This window comes from Miniopterus schreibersii (assembly GCF_964146895.1).
Source record: "Miniopterus schreibersii genome assembly, chromosome: 14".
In the NCBI taxonomy this organism is placed as follows: Eukaryota; Metazoa; Chordata; class Mammalia; order Chiroptera; family Miniopteridae; genus Miniopterus; species Miniopterus schreibersii.
The window spans coordinates 29,364,716-29,384,416 of record NC_138114.1 but is presented as its reverse complement, the minus strand read 5'-3'; the positions used below and the strand labels follow the sequence as shown (position 1 = coordinate 29,384,416).

General features: G+C 32.7%; 1 protein-coding gene across 1 annotated transcript in view; it reads right to left on the bottom strand.

Annotated features, from left to right (window-relative positions):
* PCDH15 (protocadherin related 15) overlaps window positions 1-19,701 on the bottom strand; it is a 904,849-nt gene that overhangs the window by 44,002 nt on the left and 841,146 nt on the right. Inside the window, exon 30 of the mRNA XM_081159054.1 lies at window positions 6,228-6,443. Coding sequence (XP_081015180.1) covers window positions 6,228-6,443 — 216 coding nt within the window. The remainder of the gene's footprint in view (window positions 1-6,227; window positions 6,444-19,701) is intronic.

The following is a 19,701-nucleotide window of genomic DNA, read 5'->3' as shown; positions in this document are numbered from 1 at the left end:
ACAGAAGTTACATAGAAGTATTTTTTGTTTACCTATTTATTTATATATGTTTTCAGTAGTATAAACACATGGCAAAAATCTCTAGAAAAGTGTGCATGATACTTGTAAAATTATTCTCTCCTTTTCTTTCTCCCTTTCTCCCTCTGTTCCTTCTTCCCTTCTCTTTCTTCTTTCTTTATCTTCTTTCCTTTCTTATCTTTTTTTTCCCCAACATTGGATCAGAGAATATATATGTATTCTGATCAAAAGCACCCAGCTGGAGCAAACAGTAGTCGTGGGGAGTTATCTCAACAAAGATGGGTTCCTCAGCCTCCGCTGTAGTTTGGTGGGACCCGATGGGGGAGTTCTGACAGATGTAAAGTTAGTGGAAAGAAAGGAATTGCTTAAATCTTTTCCATGTGTGAACCTTTCCTTCTTCCCCAATTTCTATCGGAATAAATAAGTCACAGAGAAGGGCAAGAATAGGAAGGAAATTGAATCCCTGTATCTCCATTTGCAGGAAAGCTGTGAAGAACATCACCCAACCACATGCACACTCGTTGCTGTTCTGTGAGAGAAAAATCAAATTCCTTTGTTTAAATTCCTGAAGTTGGAGAGTTTTTTATTACACAGTCAATCTACCATGGCAACCACCCAGGGATCTATTACACATGGCTGTTAGGTTTTTACTAATTATATGACAATGAAAAACTAAAATTAGTTATATATGGGTTAAGGGAAGTAGTAGAATTTCCCCTCATATAAATATGTTCTGAGATTTTGAAGTTCATTTACAAGTAAACTTTTGGAATGCAATCAATTCATTTGCTAGGACCTTATTTGGAAGCAAAATTTTGCCTAGCAGATATAAGTAACTCTACTATGTGCCTTTTAAGAATAGTCAGTAATTTCTCAGAAAGATAAATTATTTATTCAAAGGGAATTTTTAATTTGCTCATGAGCTTAGGGGCTAAATTCTGACTGAACCAACAGAATAAATTAAGATTTAAGATCCTCTAAAATTTAAGCTTACACTTTATCTAAAAGATTTTCTGATCTTAATAACCTTTGAAAACATACTTTTGTATTTTTAAGACATAAAAACAATATATTTCTAATTCAGATAAAATAACAAAGTCTTACTTTGTTGTACATGTTTTGTATTTAACTCCAAAAGTTGTCTCAGACTTACCTGTTAAAAGTTACATTTAAAATTTTAAATCTTTTAAGTGTTAACATATGATTTATGTAGAATGTACATATTTTTGACTATGCAAATGTTGAACAAGCTATTACAGTTTAAATTTTGATTTTGCAAAGAAATCCTACATCCATGAATCTTTGGTTTCTTCTATCATCTATAGCAAAGATATTTGAAACTTTAACAGTACTAGATATTATTTATGTTACTTTTCCCAGTATAGTCTCTAAGCAAATAGTTCTAGAAATACACATCAGTTTATTATAGCCAACCTTAAAAAAAAATTCTGCTTATTAAATTACTTAATTTCATTATTTGTGTGTTGATTACTAATAAAATATTTTAAAGAAAATATCCATATCATTGTAGGAATTGATCTTTGTTGGTAGGTATAGGGGAGAGAGAGAGGGAGAGAGGGGAGGAAGTAACATTTGTGAAGCCCCAAATTCTAAAACAAGAGATTGTCAATTTACATATTTTATTTCTAAGTCCTTTTAATTCTTCATCATAAACCTCTTATCTTTCCTTTCCCCCCCCATTTTCCCTCATATACGTAAGACAGTACTGTCCCGTAGAAATATAACCTGAGTCTCAAATACATACCAGATATTTAATTTTACATTTTATTCAAATAAAGAGAAAAAAAGTGAAATCAATTCAACAATACATTTAACACAATGTATTTAATGTATTATCATTCCAACACATAACATAAAACAACTTATTTAGGAGACATTTTACATTTAAAAAAAATTTTTTTTCCACTAAGACTTTGAAATCCACTGAGCATTGTATACCTACAGCACCTCTTAAAGCAACCTAGCCACATTTCAAGTGCTCAGAAGCCACGCATGGCAAATAACTATGTATTGTACCCTCTAGAGTTCTAGAGACCCTCTCCACTTCTTGCTTGGACTGGGCATTGTCTCTCTTAACTGGTTTCCAGTGTAGTCTTAGTTTTCTTAAAAAATAAGAGATTGTAATAGCCTTTTGAGGTATGTGTGCGTTTTTCTTTGTCACTACACCATGATACTACATTTGGTGAAGCAACATCCTAGGCAGAGCCACTGCCAAATCTCTAAGTAAGAGCATGTCTGGCTGGTTGGAGAGAAGAAACTTGGCGAATATTGTTGGATGGGAAGAGTAAGATGGAGACGAGTTAGAAAAGGAGGCTACCAAAGGCCAGAATCAAGGGCCTCGAGGTCTTATGTAATGACTTGGAAATTTCTCTGAGTAAACTGGTGTGATATTAGAAGATTTTGAGCTAGGAAATAACAGGACCAGAATTACATTTGAATCACTGGTTGTTATATTAAAATCAAACTGTAGTGGAGCAAGAATGGAAACATGAGGGCAAGTAATGAGTTTGCGCAATGATACAGGTAAAATATGATGGTGGTTTCAACCAAGTTTTAATAGGAGAAATGTTGAAAAATGTGCAGGTAATATATATATTATTTTATCTATATAGGAACAACAGTATTTACTAAAGGATGTGTGATTTAGAAGAAAAAAGAATCAAGGAATTTTTAGCCTAAGAAACTCAAAGATGATTTGAAGGAATTTTTAGCCTAAGAAACTCAAAGGTGATTTGGTCAAGTGAAGTTGGGAAGACTGAATGAAAGAAATGTGATGAGGAAGTGGAGTTCAGTTTAGGAAACATTAAATGGATGTCTTTATTAGATATTCACATGTAATTATTACATGTACAAATAGATATGAGTCCACTATTCAGAAATAAGCTTTGTGGTGAAGATATAAACTTAATATGTTTTAGCATATAGATGACATTTTAAAGTTATGGGGCTGAATGACTTTCCTGAGTCAGCGAGTACAAATAGAAAAGAGAATGAATGCCTGAGCCTGAGGAAAACGCAGTATTAAAAGGTCAGGAGAAGAAACTGAACCAGCAAAGGGACCAAGAAGGAAAAATACTAAGATAAGAAGTGAACAGGAGAGAATGGTGGCCCAAAAGCCTGGCAAAGGTGATAATCAGTGTTGCTGATGGTTCAAATAAGATGAAGACTGAAATTACCAGTCCAGTTAGTAATAAGAATCAATTGGTGATATTGATGAAAGATATAAAGAAAAAAAATATGGTTATGGGAATAATCAAATAAAGGGGGGAGACTGATATTAATGATGAATATAAGAAATGAGAGCTGTTGAAACAATGTCCTAAAACTGGTGAGTAGGATTTGGATCTGTGGCACAGGTTGGGGTAATGGCTCCTGATAAATGCATAGAGAACCCATCTAAAAACCAAAAACCAAAATTAAAAATAAGGCAAAGAACGTCAGTGTAAATCCTGGTAGGTAGGTGATGAGAGTTGTAGAAGTATCCTTCTAAATGTTTTAATTTTAACTTTCAGTGAAATATGTTGACAATTAATTAGGCAATTAGTGAGAATAAGAAGATGTTAAAGACTGTAAGAGACAAGTTCTTGTAGAGAGGAGGAATGGGAATGAACCAGGAAATATAGCATAGTTACTGAATAATATAAGAGCTCACTTAGGGGATTTCATCATTAATTTAAAAACTAATTATACCATTGTATATGTTTTTGCAGACATATTCAACATGGGAGAGAAAAGAAAGTTGCAATTAACTAAAGCCATGGTTTTGCTAAGTGAGTATGATTTAGGAAGAGAAGGCAAGGAAATTGAATTTTTATGTGATTGAGTGCTTTTAGTAACTGATAATGCACTACAAAACTGGTAAGCAGGAAAGAGAGCACACGGGGGTTAGAGGAAGGGTAAAAATATAGCAGGCTAAATGAATTAAAGGCCTTGGCAAGGACAAAAGGGTGCTGGAGCTAGCTGAGCACATTCGGTATTATTGTCAAAGAGTGGGAGGTTTGAAATGGAGGTTATAGAGGGGTTGCAGTAATGGGTAATGGCTAAAATAACTCTGCTAGTTAAGTGGTTGTAATAGGGTGAGTGGTAAAGCCGTTGGAGGAAAGGCATTCAAGAAAATTGTGAGTTCAGGATACTGGAAGACTCATCTCTGCATATAACAAAATTGTCAAAAATTAGGACGGGAATCTTTGGAGATAGTAACTTAGGTGCTAAACTCATTGAAATATGTTGGGGGTTGAACAAAGACTTGGGTGATCACAGCAATAACGTGAGGCAGTGAGTGAGTGACAGAGTCAGATGATGAGAATCAAAGTTGGACTCGCAGGAAGGAGGAAAGATCTAGAAGGAGCAATGTGGTACACCGAGAACTTTACTTTGCCAGTAGGTAGTACGAAGACTGAGGCAAGATAATATAGAACAGAACACAAAAGCCATTATTTTGGAAGGCAGCAAAAGTAGTATCCCCAGGGGTCAATCAGATTTGCATTAAGCAAGAAAGTTTTATCTAAATTAAAATCATATCTTCACTCACCCTTACTTAATTTTTAAAAATGGTTTCTCGTTGCTTTTAGGAAAGGGTTCCAATAATTTTAATATTGCTTAAAGCTTTCGTGTGGGCCAACTACTCCCTTCTCCAGCCCTTTCTCTTTTCACCTTCCTTCTCTCATTAATCAGACTGAGTAAATATCTGTCAGTTATTCAGAGCTGCCATCACTTCTCTTCTTTCTTGGTTTTGGTACATTGTGTGCCCTCTTCATAAGTTTCATTTCTCTCTGTATCTCCCTGTTCTCGATTTAAAGGACTTCAGACCTACAAGTAGTATTTACTGGGAAGGCATATGTATACTGGTTTATAAATATAGAACATTATGATTTTTTTGAATTCAATTTTTCTCAATATAGTTTGGATTATTTTAAAGGTATACTTTATAATTTCCACATAATAGTTTATAGAGTCTAAAAAAATCCCATAAACTTCACATTTCTTATACACATATTATATATATAGTCTATATAGTTACATTTGTTTGTTTTAAAAAATATTTTAATTATACTTAATGTACTAAATTATCATTTAGCTTTAAAGGACCATAATGTGCATATCTTAACAGGAAGAGAAATAGCCTTATTTTACCTAATGTTTTCAGATATTAATTTGATTGAAAATCTATGAGTCAAACTTAATATCTTCTATGTCAAAAGATTCTTGGCTTAGATTGGCCTTTGTTTATTCTATGCAGCTTTACTGTTATAAATGAGAATGTTGTGGCCTTCATACCCACTGCAATCATGGTGATTGGTGTTCACCATTATCTAAAAAGAAAAATATTTGATCACTGATGTTTGCATATATAAGAAGATTAAATTTGTCCAGAGAACTAAATGAGGAAAACTGTGAAGAACAAAGATTTAATAAGATGTAAAGAGCAAAGAAAAATTATACTTGATTCTATCTTTAAGGGACAAACATTTCCAATAATAATTACACTTATAATTTTTACTAGATTCGTCAGAGAAAAGTCCAAATAATGAGAGAGATTCCATGGAATGGATGCATTGGTGTTAAATATTTTGAATAAATGTTCATAGCAAAGCTCCCTTGGAAATAATCTACCACTGAGCTTCTGAAGAAAAAGTCAGCATAGATAAGTGGTATTATTGACTGAAACCAAATGTAACTTAGTCAAGGATCATCAATGTCATCAATGGGACATTCAGCAAAACAAGGAATAAACATCCATTCAAACACGAACTTGCTCAAAAATATTTCCTTTTGTTTTCTTAATTATAAAAGGCCTAAAAGTAATTTAAACAATAATAAAAATTATTTTAATTTCTACAGCACAGCTTTGGAAAGAATTTTAAAATTTTAAGTAGCTCCAACTTAATATATATTTAAAATGAGATCCACAGACCCAATAGAAATCCAATGCTTATAACATTGTTGTCACAATCGTCTTTAAAAACATATGATGCATTTCCCAAATGTCAAAAAAAAACCCTACAGCAACCATAAAGCTATCTTTTTTCATATCCTAAACTATAGCTATCAACAACCTGGATAAAAATGAATCACATCCATATTCTAGAAAGCCTATTTCAAATAAATTTAAAAGTTCTATCAGCTGGAAACATTGATCCCAGACTAGTATGGCATGTACCCCGTTATCTGAAGGTTTATCTACTTACAAGTACATCTGCTTTGCCACTTAGTCCCTTCCCGTAGTCGTCAGTTGCGATGACTTGAAACATGAAGTAGGACCTCCTCATGTTATGGAAGAGCATGGCAGTTTTGATAAGCCCCGTATATGTTTCCACCACGAATCCTTCTTTTCCTTCCTTGATTGGTGGAATTATGAGTCTGTACGCAATGGCACTATAATTGCCAGTGTCTTTATCAGTAGCCTAGGAGGGGGAAAGCACAGGTTATAATCAATCAGAAAAAAAGTGACCTTTATTAAGAGGCTTATTTCTGTTTATAAGACTGATGTTCCTTGTGTAAAAAAAATAATACAAAAAAGCCGTCCTAAGAGTCTATTTTTTCTGGATGGCGTTAGGTAGGTTTACAGACTTTGTGTCCACAGGGTTGGATGATTGTCATTAGAATAATGACTACAGAACTGTGAATAAAAGGACATAGACACTAACTGAGTCCAGTCAATGAATCAGGTGTTTTCCTTGGCATGTCAGATGGGTTCAGCTCTGGGCTGTGATCCAAGTTGGTTTAAGGAGGGGACTCATTGTTTACTTAACCATTGTCTTGTAGATAAGCATAGCTTGTGTTTGTGTTTTTTACCTATTTCTTAAAAAGAGGAAAAAAAAAAGGGCACTAAAATACTTCCAATGACAATAAGACAAATCAAAGTTCAGAACTTTTAACCAGTAAACCCAGAGACGCATAAGGAGATTCTAATTAGTTAATGAGAGAAGGGAAGAATACTAATCCAACCTCTTTTTTTCATTATTCCATCCCTGATTAACCAGATTTGTTCCTGGTGGTTGGTACTTAACAATCTACATGTTAAGGTTTCTTAACATGTAGAATTTTAAGAAGCTAAATATTTGCTTAGAATAGATGATAGATGATGACAGATAGATATAGATAGATAGATGATTGATAGATGATAGATAGATAGATAGATAGATAGATAGATAGATAGATAGATAGATAGATAGATAGATGATAGGTAGATGATAGATAGATGATAGATTAGATAGATAGATAGATAGATAGATAGATAGATAGATAGATAGATGATAGATAGATAGATAGATAGATAGATGATAGATAGATAGATGATAGATAGATAGATAGATAGATAGATAGATAGATAGATAGATGATAGATAGATGATAGATAGATGATAGATAGATGATGATAGATAGATGATAGATGATAGATAGATGATAGATAGATAGATAGATAGATAGATAGATAATAGATAGATGATAGATAGATAGATAGATAGATAGATAGATAGATAGATAGATAGATAGATAGATAGATGATAGATAGATGATAGTGTGTGTGTGTGTGTGTGTGTGTGTGCATATGTTTAATAAATCTGTGAGCATAACATATTAGGCTGGCTCTATGGCTTCTATTTCAAGGAAATTTTTCAGCATGCCAATTTGAGAATTGTTTCATAGTGCAATATTTGGAAGGGGAATGATTGGTAGAGTCTTAGTGAATTTATACAAAGCTATATACAACCTATTCATGATGCTAGATATGTAAGTTTTATGTTGTTATTATTTTATTATGTGGTTATTCTTATTTTAACCAATGATGTGATTATTAAATATCATAGATCAAGCATTTATGACTTGCCATCACAATGCTAGGAATTCTACAAAAATAATCTTAATAAACTCTCTGAAGAATGCATTATTCTATTTGTATTTATTAGTATTGTCCAATAAAACTTTCTGGAAATGCTCTAGATATGCTCTAATACAGTAGCCACTAGACACATGTGACCATTGAACACTTGAAATGAGGTTAATGTGACTAAGGAATTGAAATTTTATTGGGTTTAATTTTTATTAAATTTAAATAGCAAAAGGCTGCATAGTAAGTGATGAAGTTGAGACATAAATAATAATAGTCATAAATAATATAAATGTATATTAGATATAGCATGAGCTTGACTCTATGGCTTCAAATTTGATATATGTGCTTAACCATTAAAACATTTCAGGATAACTCTATCCACCTATTAGACAAGGTAACTTAACCCAGATATTTCACTTCAGGGTAAAATATTTCTTGAATTTTCTAAGTTAAAAATTTCAGCTTTAGAACAGGACAAGCTCTAACTACCAGCTCAAAGTTTAGATGATCAGTAGGATTACATAATGGAGGTACTCAGCTTTGGCATTGGAGGAATGGTAATTAGATTTCAACATTAGGTCACATTATTACTTAAAGGGGGGGAAAAAGAACAAAGAAAAGAATAGTTATCAAAGTTTTCTTTTTAAGCTTTGAACCCCAGAGATTTTATTCATTTAACAAAGCACAGCAAAAGAAATAAAAAGCACATTCCCCACAAAAGTTAAAGTCAGAGTTTGAATCAATTAATCAAAGCCATTTCTTTTACATACTCTGAGCAAATTTAGGACTAATGCCAGCTCAATCAAATGCTTAGTTGAATATTATCCTTTAACTTATGATGAACACTGACATTTCCCTGGAAATAAACTTTTTACTGTTAATGCAAACTTTATGGAGGTATAACAGACATGCAAAAATGTACAAATCTTAAGTACACAGCTCGATAAAATTTTGCAAAATATACCCATCTATGAGATCTGCATCAAGAAATAAAACATTATCAGCATCCTAAAATGTCCTTCATGACCTTCCAGTCATACCCAGCTCCCCAGAGAAACCACTATCTTAATTTCTAACACCATTGATTAGTTGTGCTTAATTGTAAACTTTATGTTGATAGGATCATAATATATACCCTGTTTTATGTCTGACTTCATTTACTCAATTTTGTGTTGTGATATTCTAAACCTTTATATTTTAAAACAGACTCTGTAACGCAACAATCACATTTAGAAAAGAAAAGGCAGTTACAGTATAATCATTATGATTGCTTGGTACATTATATTTCTTTGCATAGTTTTTACTGATTAACTTCCAATTTAAATAAAAAAGTAATTTTAATTGACAGTATTGTTAATTTATTGCATTATGATTACCACAAAGTCACCATATTTTATCTTAACGATTAAGGTGCTTTTTTTAACATACATTTCCTGAAACAAGTAATTATTTAATGCAAAGTTTGGTTATGGAATTAATAGTTATAACTTAGAAATACCTATTTCCTTTTATTATTTTTCACAGTACATTTGAAGCAAATTATAAAAAGTGAGATATGTTTTTTTAAAAAAAAATCATGATCATGCTTACTAGACCTTTTTTTTCTCCTCAAAAATATAAAACTCTACTGTCAGTGTGTTGTTAGTAATGACTCCACTTTATTTCTTTAAATTTATCTTTATTGTTGAAAGTATTACAGATGTCCCTCTTTTTCCCCCCTTGATCTCCTCCACTCTGCATGTACCCCACCACCAGGCCTTCCCCACACCAATGTCTGTGTCCATGCACTATGCATATAAACATGTAATTTATTTGATTAATCTCTCCCGGCCCACTCTCCCACTCCAACCTTCCCTCTGAGATCCCTCAGTCTATTCCATGCTTCTATGTCTCTGAATCTATTTTGTTCCTCAGTTTATTTTGTTTATTACATTCCACATATGAGTGAGATCATGTGGTACTTGTTTTTTCTCTGACTGGCTTGTTTCACTTAGTATAATACTCTCCAGGTCCATCCATGCTGTCCCAAAGGGTAAGAGATCCTTCTTTTTTATAGCTACACAGTATTTCATGGTGTAAATGTCCCACAGCTTTTTTATCCACTCATCTACTGATGGGCACTTGGGCTGTTTCCAGATCTTAGCTATTGTGAATTGCACTGCTATGAACATAGGTGTGCGTAAGTTCTTTTTGACTGGTGTTTCGGCTTTTTTAGGATATATTCCTAGAAGTGGGATCAATTTTTAATTTTTCGAGGAATCTCCATACTGTTTTCCATAGTGGCTGCACAGTCTGCACCAGCAGTGCACTAGGGTTCCCTTTTCTCCACATCCTCGCTAGCACTTGACGTTTATTGATTTGTTGATGGCAGCCAGCAATCACTCCACTTTAAATTTCTATTTCTTTGAATGAGCTTGATCCTCTTTGCAATCTCAAGATCTCATTTTAGAAAACACTCACTGAGGATGGTTGCCAGGATTATTATCATTATTTAAAATCTTCCTGTTCTCAAATCTCCCTGCTCTCTTCCAAGTATATATAGTGGGATAATAGTAAGCTAAACAGTGAATAATAAAATTTCAATAGGTACTATACTTATGAGCAATTGAAAGGATTTTCAAGCTTAATGTTGAGTCTATTCAATTTTCAACAAACAATGAATTTAAGACTAGAACCTGGATATAAAATGTGACTCTGATTAATGGTGGGTATATACATTAAAATCATACTCAATTAACAACTGAATGTGCTTTTTATGAAATCAATTACAAGATATAATATATTTAAATACATACCAAAGCAAAAAAAATTACTAATGAAATTAAAAACACAATTTTAAATCTGGTTTAAGATGTGAAAAAAGTGAGAGTATCAGCACAGAGTGTATTGTATCTGCCTTCTACTTTTAATAATTTTAAGTTTAATTTTTGTTTGTTTATTTGCATTGTGTTCTGGAGAGAGGTAGACTCAACAGACAGGTGTGATTTTCAAAAAAATTAATCACTCAGAGTTTCATATTTCCATATAAAGTGATAAAAATATTGACCAACAAATATTTCAATACCCATTATATAGCCATGTATGTGACTTGTAATTTTCTAAATGTTTATCATAATATTGAAAAAATTTAATATTTTCCCATATCATGACATTTACTAATGAATAAACAAATTTAAATGCAGAATCCATTTAAATTCTTATTACTTCAGATATATTATCATAAGAGTACGACTCCCTTAAAGTAATGCATTAATTAATTTTTACCTTCACAGCTCAAGATTCATGTTCTTTACTCTCATAATATCTATGTATTTTTCTTTTCCAGTTCTCCTTAGTGTTTCCACGTCATGTTGAACCAACCTTGCAAAACTTTTTCCTCAATTGAAATCCATGCATGTATATATAATACACATTTTAACATTCCTTGTTGATGAATGTAATAAAGCTATGGGATCTAGCTCTGAATCTACCTTTTCTACTTCAAATTCCTTCTGTATGAATTTCAATGTTCATGTAGATGACACACCCAACAACCCATTTCAAATTCTTAGTCATGAAAACTATCATCAGTCTTTGAGCTGCCTCACTATATCAATTCAGCCCCATAACTGCACTCCAGTCTTGGTTTTTGGAGACATTTCTCCTAAGGAAACACACCATCTAGGGAAGGGTAAACTTTAATGTATAAATTTCTGGCTTCAACCTCCCATCGCTTTCTTATTCAGTTAAGACATCTTTGATATCAGTGAATTTTCAGTTCCATAAATACCTTCTCTTCTCTCATTGCTTCAGGGCTTGTGTTCCTTTCCTCTCTGTCACAGATTTCACAGTTACATTGTACTATTTGTTTTTTTGTCCTTTCACATCACCTGAGACTTCCTCTTCTTGAATCAATTTAACAACCAACCTACTCCTGGGTGACTGCAAACTGGTTAAATGATCAGACAGACTAACTACTGTAAGTTCATGGTCTGAGTTCAACTGTGCCTTTGTTTTTGGAAAATGTTTGCTGTATGTTCTCTAACTACAAAAGTTCACCCTTTTCTTTAAATCACATGTTTCTTCAGTTTCCTCCAGAGATGAGGAAGCTGGAATTCACCTTAAAATTGAGGATATCAGTGTGAAATATCTCAACTTCTCATCCTATATCTTTAAATGTACTTATATCTGCTTTTATGGTCTTTCTTTAAATCTCAGAGGAGCAAGATGACTTTTTTCTCCCACTGAAGGTACTTATGCCTTGGTCTGAATCTCTCCCATCTCTTCTTCATTTAATGCTTCATCAGCTCTATTTATCTCTGTAATGTCAACCTTTACCTCAACAGACTATATCTATCATTTTCTCATTAAAATAAAACTAAACTCTTCTTTTACTCTATATAGACTTCTGACACTATATCCACAATTCCCATATCTATTTTCCACAGGTTAGTTCCTCCAAAAATTTTTCTACAACCATTGTGTCCGATTTCTTATTTCACAATCATCCCTTAACTGCAGCTGGAATGCTGCCACTATCATGCCATTGAATTTGTTAGAAAGTCAGCGGCTGAGGTTGGCTTTGTCTTAGATCAACCATCAGCCCAGGGCTCTTTAAATCACAATATCCATTTGCATTATTTGTATAATGTTATTGCCGATACAGCAAACTAACATCTATCAAACTCTTACAACTTTCCAGGTGCAATATAAATTCTTTATATACATTGTCTAATGACACCCTTTTATTGAGTAAATTTCATTATTAGTTTATAGGTGAAGAAATGGAGGCACAGATAGACTACTGATTTGTTCATCACCACACAGATAGTTGATAGTACAGTTGGGGAGGTCTCTCTCTAAAACCATTGCATTCAATATGTCAGACTAAGTACCAGGACTAAAATCCCAGTAAACACAAGAGTAAATTGTAGATAAAATGTCTTAAGAATTCTTCCTAGAAATATCAAAGGGATAACAAGGGTATAACAAACATACAGATCACAAACTAAGTGAAGGCAAAAGTCTTTGCACTGACAGAGGCTTTGACTTAGAGGCTTTTTCGATGGGGTAGGTGAACATGAAACTTAATTTACTGAGGTATTGAGTGGCTCCGAGCATAGGAAGCAAGACCCAAGGTCCACTTTGGAAGTGAGTCCAATAAGAATTCCCTGACCAGAATGCTAAATTCTCATTATGAGAGTGAATGAGAAATGCACCTCTGCCTTCTAGCTGCCACTGCCACAGCCCCCCAAAACTGCAAAGAAAATTGCCTGACTTAACACTAGATGTTGAATGCAGTGGGGAAAACAACTTCCTTGAGAATCCATAACCAAATATGAGCCCTCATTGGAGTTTTTGACCTTTGTGCCATAATATCTATTTGCGCAACTCAAGGAGAAACCATACTATTCTGAATTTGTAGGTCCAATCATCCTGAATTCTGCCTGAATGAATAGAAAAACCACAACTGGGAGTTTGAGAAAAGTGATCTTTGACTGATAATGGCCTAGCTTTTCATGAAGGCAAGTAATTTTTTCAAAAATACTACCTCCAACCAATGACTCAAATAATTCTAATAAGTTCCAAGAAAGATAAAAGGCCAGAATAAAGCAATTCCCAAAATGAACAAGAAAGAAAAATATCATGAAAAATAGTTTGTTGAGATACTAAAAGCAAAATCATATCCACAAAGGCTTTATATCCATATTTGATTTATACTCTGTATATGCAGATAGAGTATAAAGCAAATATGTTCAACATGTTTTAATAAATAACACAGATCTCATTCTGAATAAAGACTGAGAATAGTTGAACATAAATAAAATATATCTTCTAGAAATGAAAGCTATAACTAAAATTTAGAACTTAGAGATGACATTGTTAGCAGATTACACAGAGCTGATGAGAGAATTAGTGAACTTGATAGGACAAAAGAAATGATCCAGAAAGCTTCACAGAGTGACAAAGATAAAATTTAAAAGCAAGTTTTAGACTGAATTTAAAGTGCTAAATTTTAGTAAATGTCAAATTGGAGTTTCAAAAAGAGAGAATGGAACAGAATTTTCCCAAACTGAAAAAAGACAGCCATTCACAAACTTACGCCCAATAAACTATAAACAAGGTAAATAACAAGTATCCACACCTGGAACCCACATGTCACGTAGAGACTGCAGAACATCCTCTCCCCCCAGCCAAAAAGTGGAGTCTTAGAAGTAGCAGACTGACATTTAACTTAACAGCAACATTAAATGACAGAACTGTGGAAATTATGTCTTCAAAGTGTAGGGAGAAAATAACTGTTCATTCTAGACCTAATGAAAATGTTTTTCAAAAACAAAAGTGAAGTGAACACTTTTTCAGGCAATCACTGAGTTTGACATAGAAAGATAACTATGGAAAGTTCTAAATTGTGTACTTTAAGTAAAAGGAGTATGATTCCAGATGGAAGGCCTGAGAGGAAGGAAGAACTTAAAAAGCACAGAAAATATTAAATGTGTGACTCTGTATAAGCATGAATTCTACAATAAAATAATTATATCATTGCGTATGGTTAAAAAAATGCAGTAAAATACCAACCACAGTAATATATAAACTGGAATGGGAATGACTGGAGTTAAATACTCTAAGATTCTAAATAATGTTCAAGATGGAGAAGACTGATATTTTTAGGTATGTGTTAGGTTAAAATTTCTAAGGTAACCTGTATTAACAAAATGGAGTATATAACTTCTCAAATATACTACAGACACATGGGGCTAAAAGTCTATCCATCCCCCGCCAAATTTTTTAAAGAAGAGAAATATGGGGGGGGGGGGGGAAAGAACAAAGGAAAATCAAATGAAATGACAGGGGATAAAATCCATTTTATCTGTAATTACAACAAATGTAGTTCACCCTTCCAAACAAGGTTAATCACACTCTTCAGGATACCTCCTACTTTGCTGTGTAACACATCATTACTAAAAGAAAAAAAGGGATTGAAAATGTAAGTCAAATTCATCTATGTTTTAATTTAGAATTTATTATTCCCTGGTAAAATTTTGCCTTACTGTTTTGTTTTGGGTGGGGTAACGTAGGGGAAGAACTCATATTTTAAAATTTTAACAGTATTAGAAGTTAGGCTTCATATATTCTGTGTGTCTAAGGAGACCCAACTTGAAAAGAAACTACTTGCCTAAAATATCATTAGTTAACTTCTGCATGAATAAGCAAAAGAGCCACATGGTATTTTAAAAAATAAATTATTATGAATATAACCTACATTAATTCCTTAAGAACGGAAGAAAACTCATAAAGATATTCTGTGACATGGAAAAATTAATAAAAATTATAAGTCTATTCCATCACTTTTTAGACAGTAATAAGGGGACATCTGAAAAGCTTAGTTAAATTAATGTCTAAAAAGTAAAACTGACACATCATGAAAACTTGAAATGAATCAAATTCCCTAAAGAATCAATGTCATTTTACTTATTCTATCACCTTCTTTACAATAAAAAAATAATTTATAGTGGGTTCCTGACAGTCATTATTATCTGCAAGAGCTGACCCCGAAAGATTTGACTCATTGACTTTTGTGAGGTTCTCTTAGTGAGCAAAATCAGGAAAGTTATGTTTAGAGTTGTTTTAAAAGAAGGAAAGTCAGAAATGAATATTATAATTATATTTTCTCTAATTATATTTTTAAATGAAAGCTAAGACACAGAAAACCACTTACAAATTTCTAAGACCTCATCTGAAAATTTTAATGCACACAGATGCCCAACATTAACAGAAAATCACCAAATAATTGCCTCTATCATACAGGGGAATAGGTGAGCCCATTAATTTTCTAGCAGCCAAATAACTGTTCCCCTCTGTTGTGTAAATGAGTACCATGGATGCAGAATGTTAGTGGGATAATTAGTGATGTCCTAAGAACTTCCAAAGCCCATTAAAGTCCAATAATGGAAACTTTAACTCTAGCTTCTCGATTAGATCCCATTTTAACAGTTAACAGCACTAATGGCTCACTTTTCCTTGAAACACATATAGTGAAAGTATTTTAGAGTGTTGGGGTGAAAACACTCAAATCTCGCATTTTCACTAACTAATGAATGTCAGTATGTGGTGCTGTGCTTGCAAGAAGCAAAAAGAAGTTTTTGCTTCTTAAACAATTTTAACTGGTTCCTGTGTTTTTAGGAACTACAAAGAAACCTTCATTTTAAAGCCCTAAAAGACAATACGCCCAACGTATCATAAAATATGAATAAGGGAAATTTCAGGTAGGTTGATGTATTTATAAGGCAATTCAAGACTGCAAAAACAAAGAAGAGAGGAAAGAAACAGCTTAAATAAGAAAGCTTAGGGTTTGATTTCTTCATAAGAATATCAAAAAAGTATCATTGTAAAATATTAATAATTCTTCATTTCAATATTTTCCTTAGTATGTGTATCATTAAAGAAAGTCTGATATAAATTAGAAATATTCTAATGAGCAAAACACAACTCGGTGCAGAAACAACAGTTTAGTAATGGTTTGTAGGGACATGCAGCATAGTTTGAATTACACAGGCTTTTACGGGGGGGGGGAATTATTATTTAATGACAGTTAGACTTTTCCAGAATTAAGAATTAATTAAAATTAAGTTCACTCTTAATTTAGAGTGGTGTCAAATATCACAAGATAATATCAATTTGAAAATTAAGGAAAGAAACAGCTGAAGAAAAGAAAAATGTTTCTTTTATTATTTATTATAAAGTTATACAGTGAAATATTCTGTATTACAGAGGCATGAGAGTTCAAAATAAGAAAGACTTACATTTATGTAATAATTGAAGAATTTTTTAGTTTATTCCCCCTTCCTTCCAAAATGTTTTGGAAAATACATATTATTACCTCTAAAATAAGTGTTTTAGTCTTTTCCTTATTATTGCTAATACAATGACTAATCACATATTTCTTCATTGAAACTTTAAAATGAACTCTAAAATTATTTGTTCTAACTTTTAATTCATGTGGCAAAGATATAAATTGTGCTCTATTCAATAGACATAGTAATAAAAGAAAACTCATCTACAAGTTGAGCCCTCTATTTGAAGAGGAAACTAATTTTCAATGTTGATTTTAAATAGAAAAAAATGTTATGGATTTTTACTACAAGTTTAATTATTATTAAAATGTTTAAGAAATTTATACTTTGCAATAATTTTGTAGTTATAAATCCTAAATTCTTCAGTGTTTAAAGCAAATTAAATGACATGCTCATTATTTTAAACTCTCTTGTTCTTAGTTACATTACTTTCAATCAATCCAAACGAAATTTAGTTTTTTCTTCTCGGCTCCCACGCTCTCTTCCCTCTGCTGGCTACCACCCTTGTCCCTCCTTCTGTTTTCTTTTTGTCTGCTAAGGGTGTCACCACCTATGGATTGAACGGAGCTAAAATTCTCAGTGTCCTCTTCAGCTGTTTCATCTCACTCCTCCTCTCCTACCTCCAGTCCATCAGCAAGCCTTCTGCATTCGACCTCTGCAGTATTTCTCAGCTGGGTGACTGCCCATCAAGCTGGTGCTGCCCAACTTCAGGCTCTCATGTCTCATTTTTTTACTCCAGCAATTCTTAGAAACAACTAATAGTTTAACAAATCCAGCTTTTCATCCTACATTTATTTCTGTGTCCCCAAACCACATTAGTTAGTTTTTGTTCTTGGAAAATCTATGCTCTTTCACAATTCCCATCCTTTGCAAACATGGATTCTTCTACCTTAAAATTTTCCTTTTCTGCCAGTGAAACGATGCTTGAACTGTACGGTGCAGTACTGTGGTGCTCACACACACTCACACACCCTTACACACACACTCTCTCTCTGAATATATGTAATATTGAATAAAGCAATCACTCCTCAGCTTTAATGACGGCTTTTCTGAAGGCTTTCCCGACTCTCCTAAGGAGTGCTGCTTCCACGGCATATTTTCAGCAGCATATTTTTCATATGTATATTTGCTATAGCATTTACCTTGGCATAATATTTATGTGTCTCCATTACACACAATTTTTTTTTTTCATGTTTTTTACTATAGTATCATGCCCAGTAAGTGATCAAATAATGTTTGGCTTAAATGTCAATAGAAGAAATATTAGAAACCAATATTTAGAAGTGACAGATGTGAGATCAATTCTACCACTTATTAGCTATATGAACATGGACAAATAACTCACCAGGGTTTCACTCCTCATCTGTAAAATGAGCAAAATAGGACATGCTGAATAGGGTGGCTGGGAATATTCACTGAGGTGTCAAACGCAGTGCTTGGCACAAAAAAATCAAGATTAATCACAACTATTGTGGCTAGATGGTTACCATCTTCTCTGTGAGTACTTTGTAGCTGGCTAATTTCTCCCCTTTCTTATTATGTGTGGCACATTTAAAGACTCATCACTTTTTACTTTTTTGTACTTGACTGTAAATTCATTGAGAGCAGGACTATTTCTAACTCACCTTTCTGTTTCATAATCCTTGCCTGCATGTGAAATGTAGCTAGCAAATATTTATTGAAAAAACCCATGCGCCACTGAGAAAGTATATTTATTGATGTCTTTTAAATGAATGCTATATTTTTTACTAATAGCAAAGCAAAAGTATCTAAATAGGGAATTTTTGTTGTTATATTACTACAATAAGATGTTTATCAGATATTAAAAATATCATTTAAAGTATTTTATCAAGAAAGTGCTGGAATATCTAAGAAAACAAATCAAATAGCTATTATATATACTACATATAACAAAGACTGCACAGTTTATAATTAACATGTATTTTAGAATTGTATGGCCATGGATTTAACCCATGGGCCCAAAACTTAAAATAAAGATAAGTATTGTAATATATTTAACTGAACAGGTTATTTGAGCTGGGATAAACGGATGTAATATTTTTAAGAACATAAGCTTTAATAAAGCAAAATTAAGCTTATATTTATTTTAAATTTGCATTATTCTTAATTTTCTCATCTTTTATATTTTTTGGTCACTTGGTTTCCAGATTGACTAGCAAAATTTATTTTAAAAATGTAAATTAGGTCGACCAGGTCTCTCAGTTGGTTGGAGTGCCATCTGGTGTACCAAAAAGGTTGTGGGTTGGATCCCTCTTCGGGGCGCAGAAGGGCAGCAACCAAACAATTCTTCTCTCTCACATCAGTGTTCCTCTCTGTCTCTGTCTCTGTCTCTGTCTCTGTCTCTGTCTCTTCTCTGTCTCTCTCTTTCTCCCACTTCCTCGCTCTCTAAAATCAATAAAAACATTCTCAAGTGAGGATTAAAAAAGTTTAAAAATTAAATTTAAGTAGAATATATAATGTTTTGAAAAAAGCAATCCCCTTGAACATAAACTTTTTAAAGCTTACTTTTTTCTCCATTATTAGATTATTTAACACAGTGTTTTCTTCATTTGTTGATAAATTTGTACCACCTTGTTCCATAAAGAGATCTGAACATCCTCACACATATATTTACAATTTTAAAGTAGATGTAATGTTAAAAGATAAATAATGGCATTTTTCATTATTGCAAAAAGGTCTAGAATATGAATAATGTATAAGAAACCTACTTATCCTTCAGTTTCTATGTTTAATAGAAAATCAAGGGAAATGGATAGCAGTGCATTTGAAAATTAAAACCAATGTTGAATTTTCTATGCAGTCTCTCTAACAATGTTTTACTGCATATCAAATAGATTAAAAAGTACAAACAAAAAGCTTTACTACAAAACAATCAAACAAAAACTAAACTTTTATCATAGCTTTCTAAAATATATTATGTCAAAGGAAAATACAATTCAATTTACAAACCTTTTACTTTGGAGAAAAAATTGAG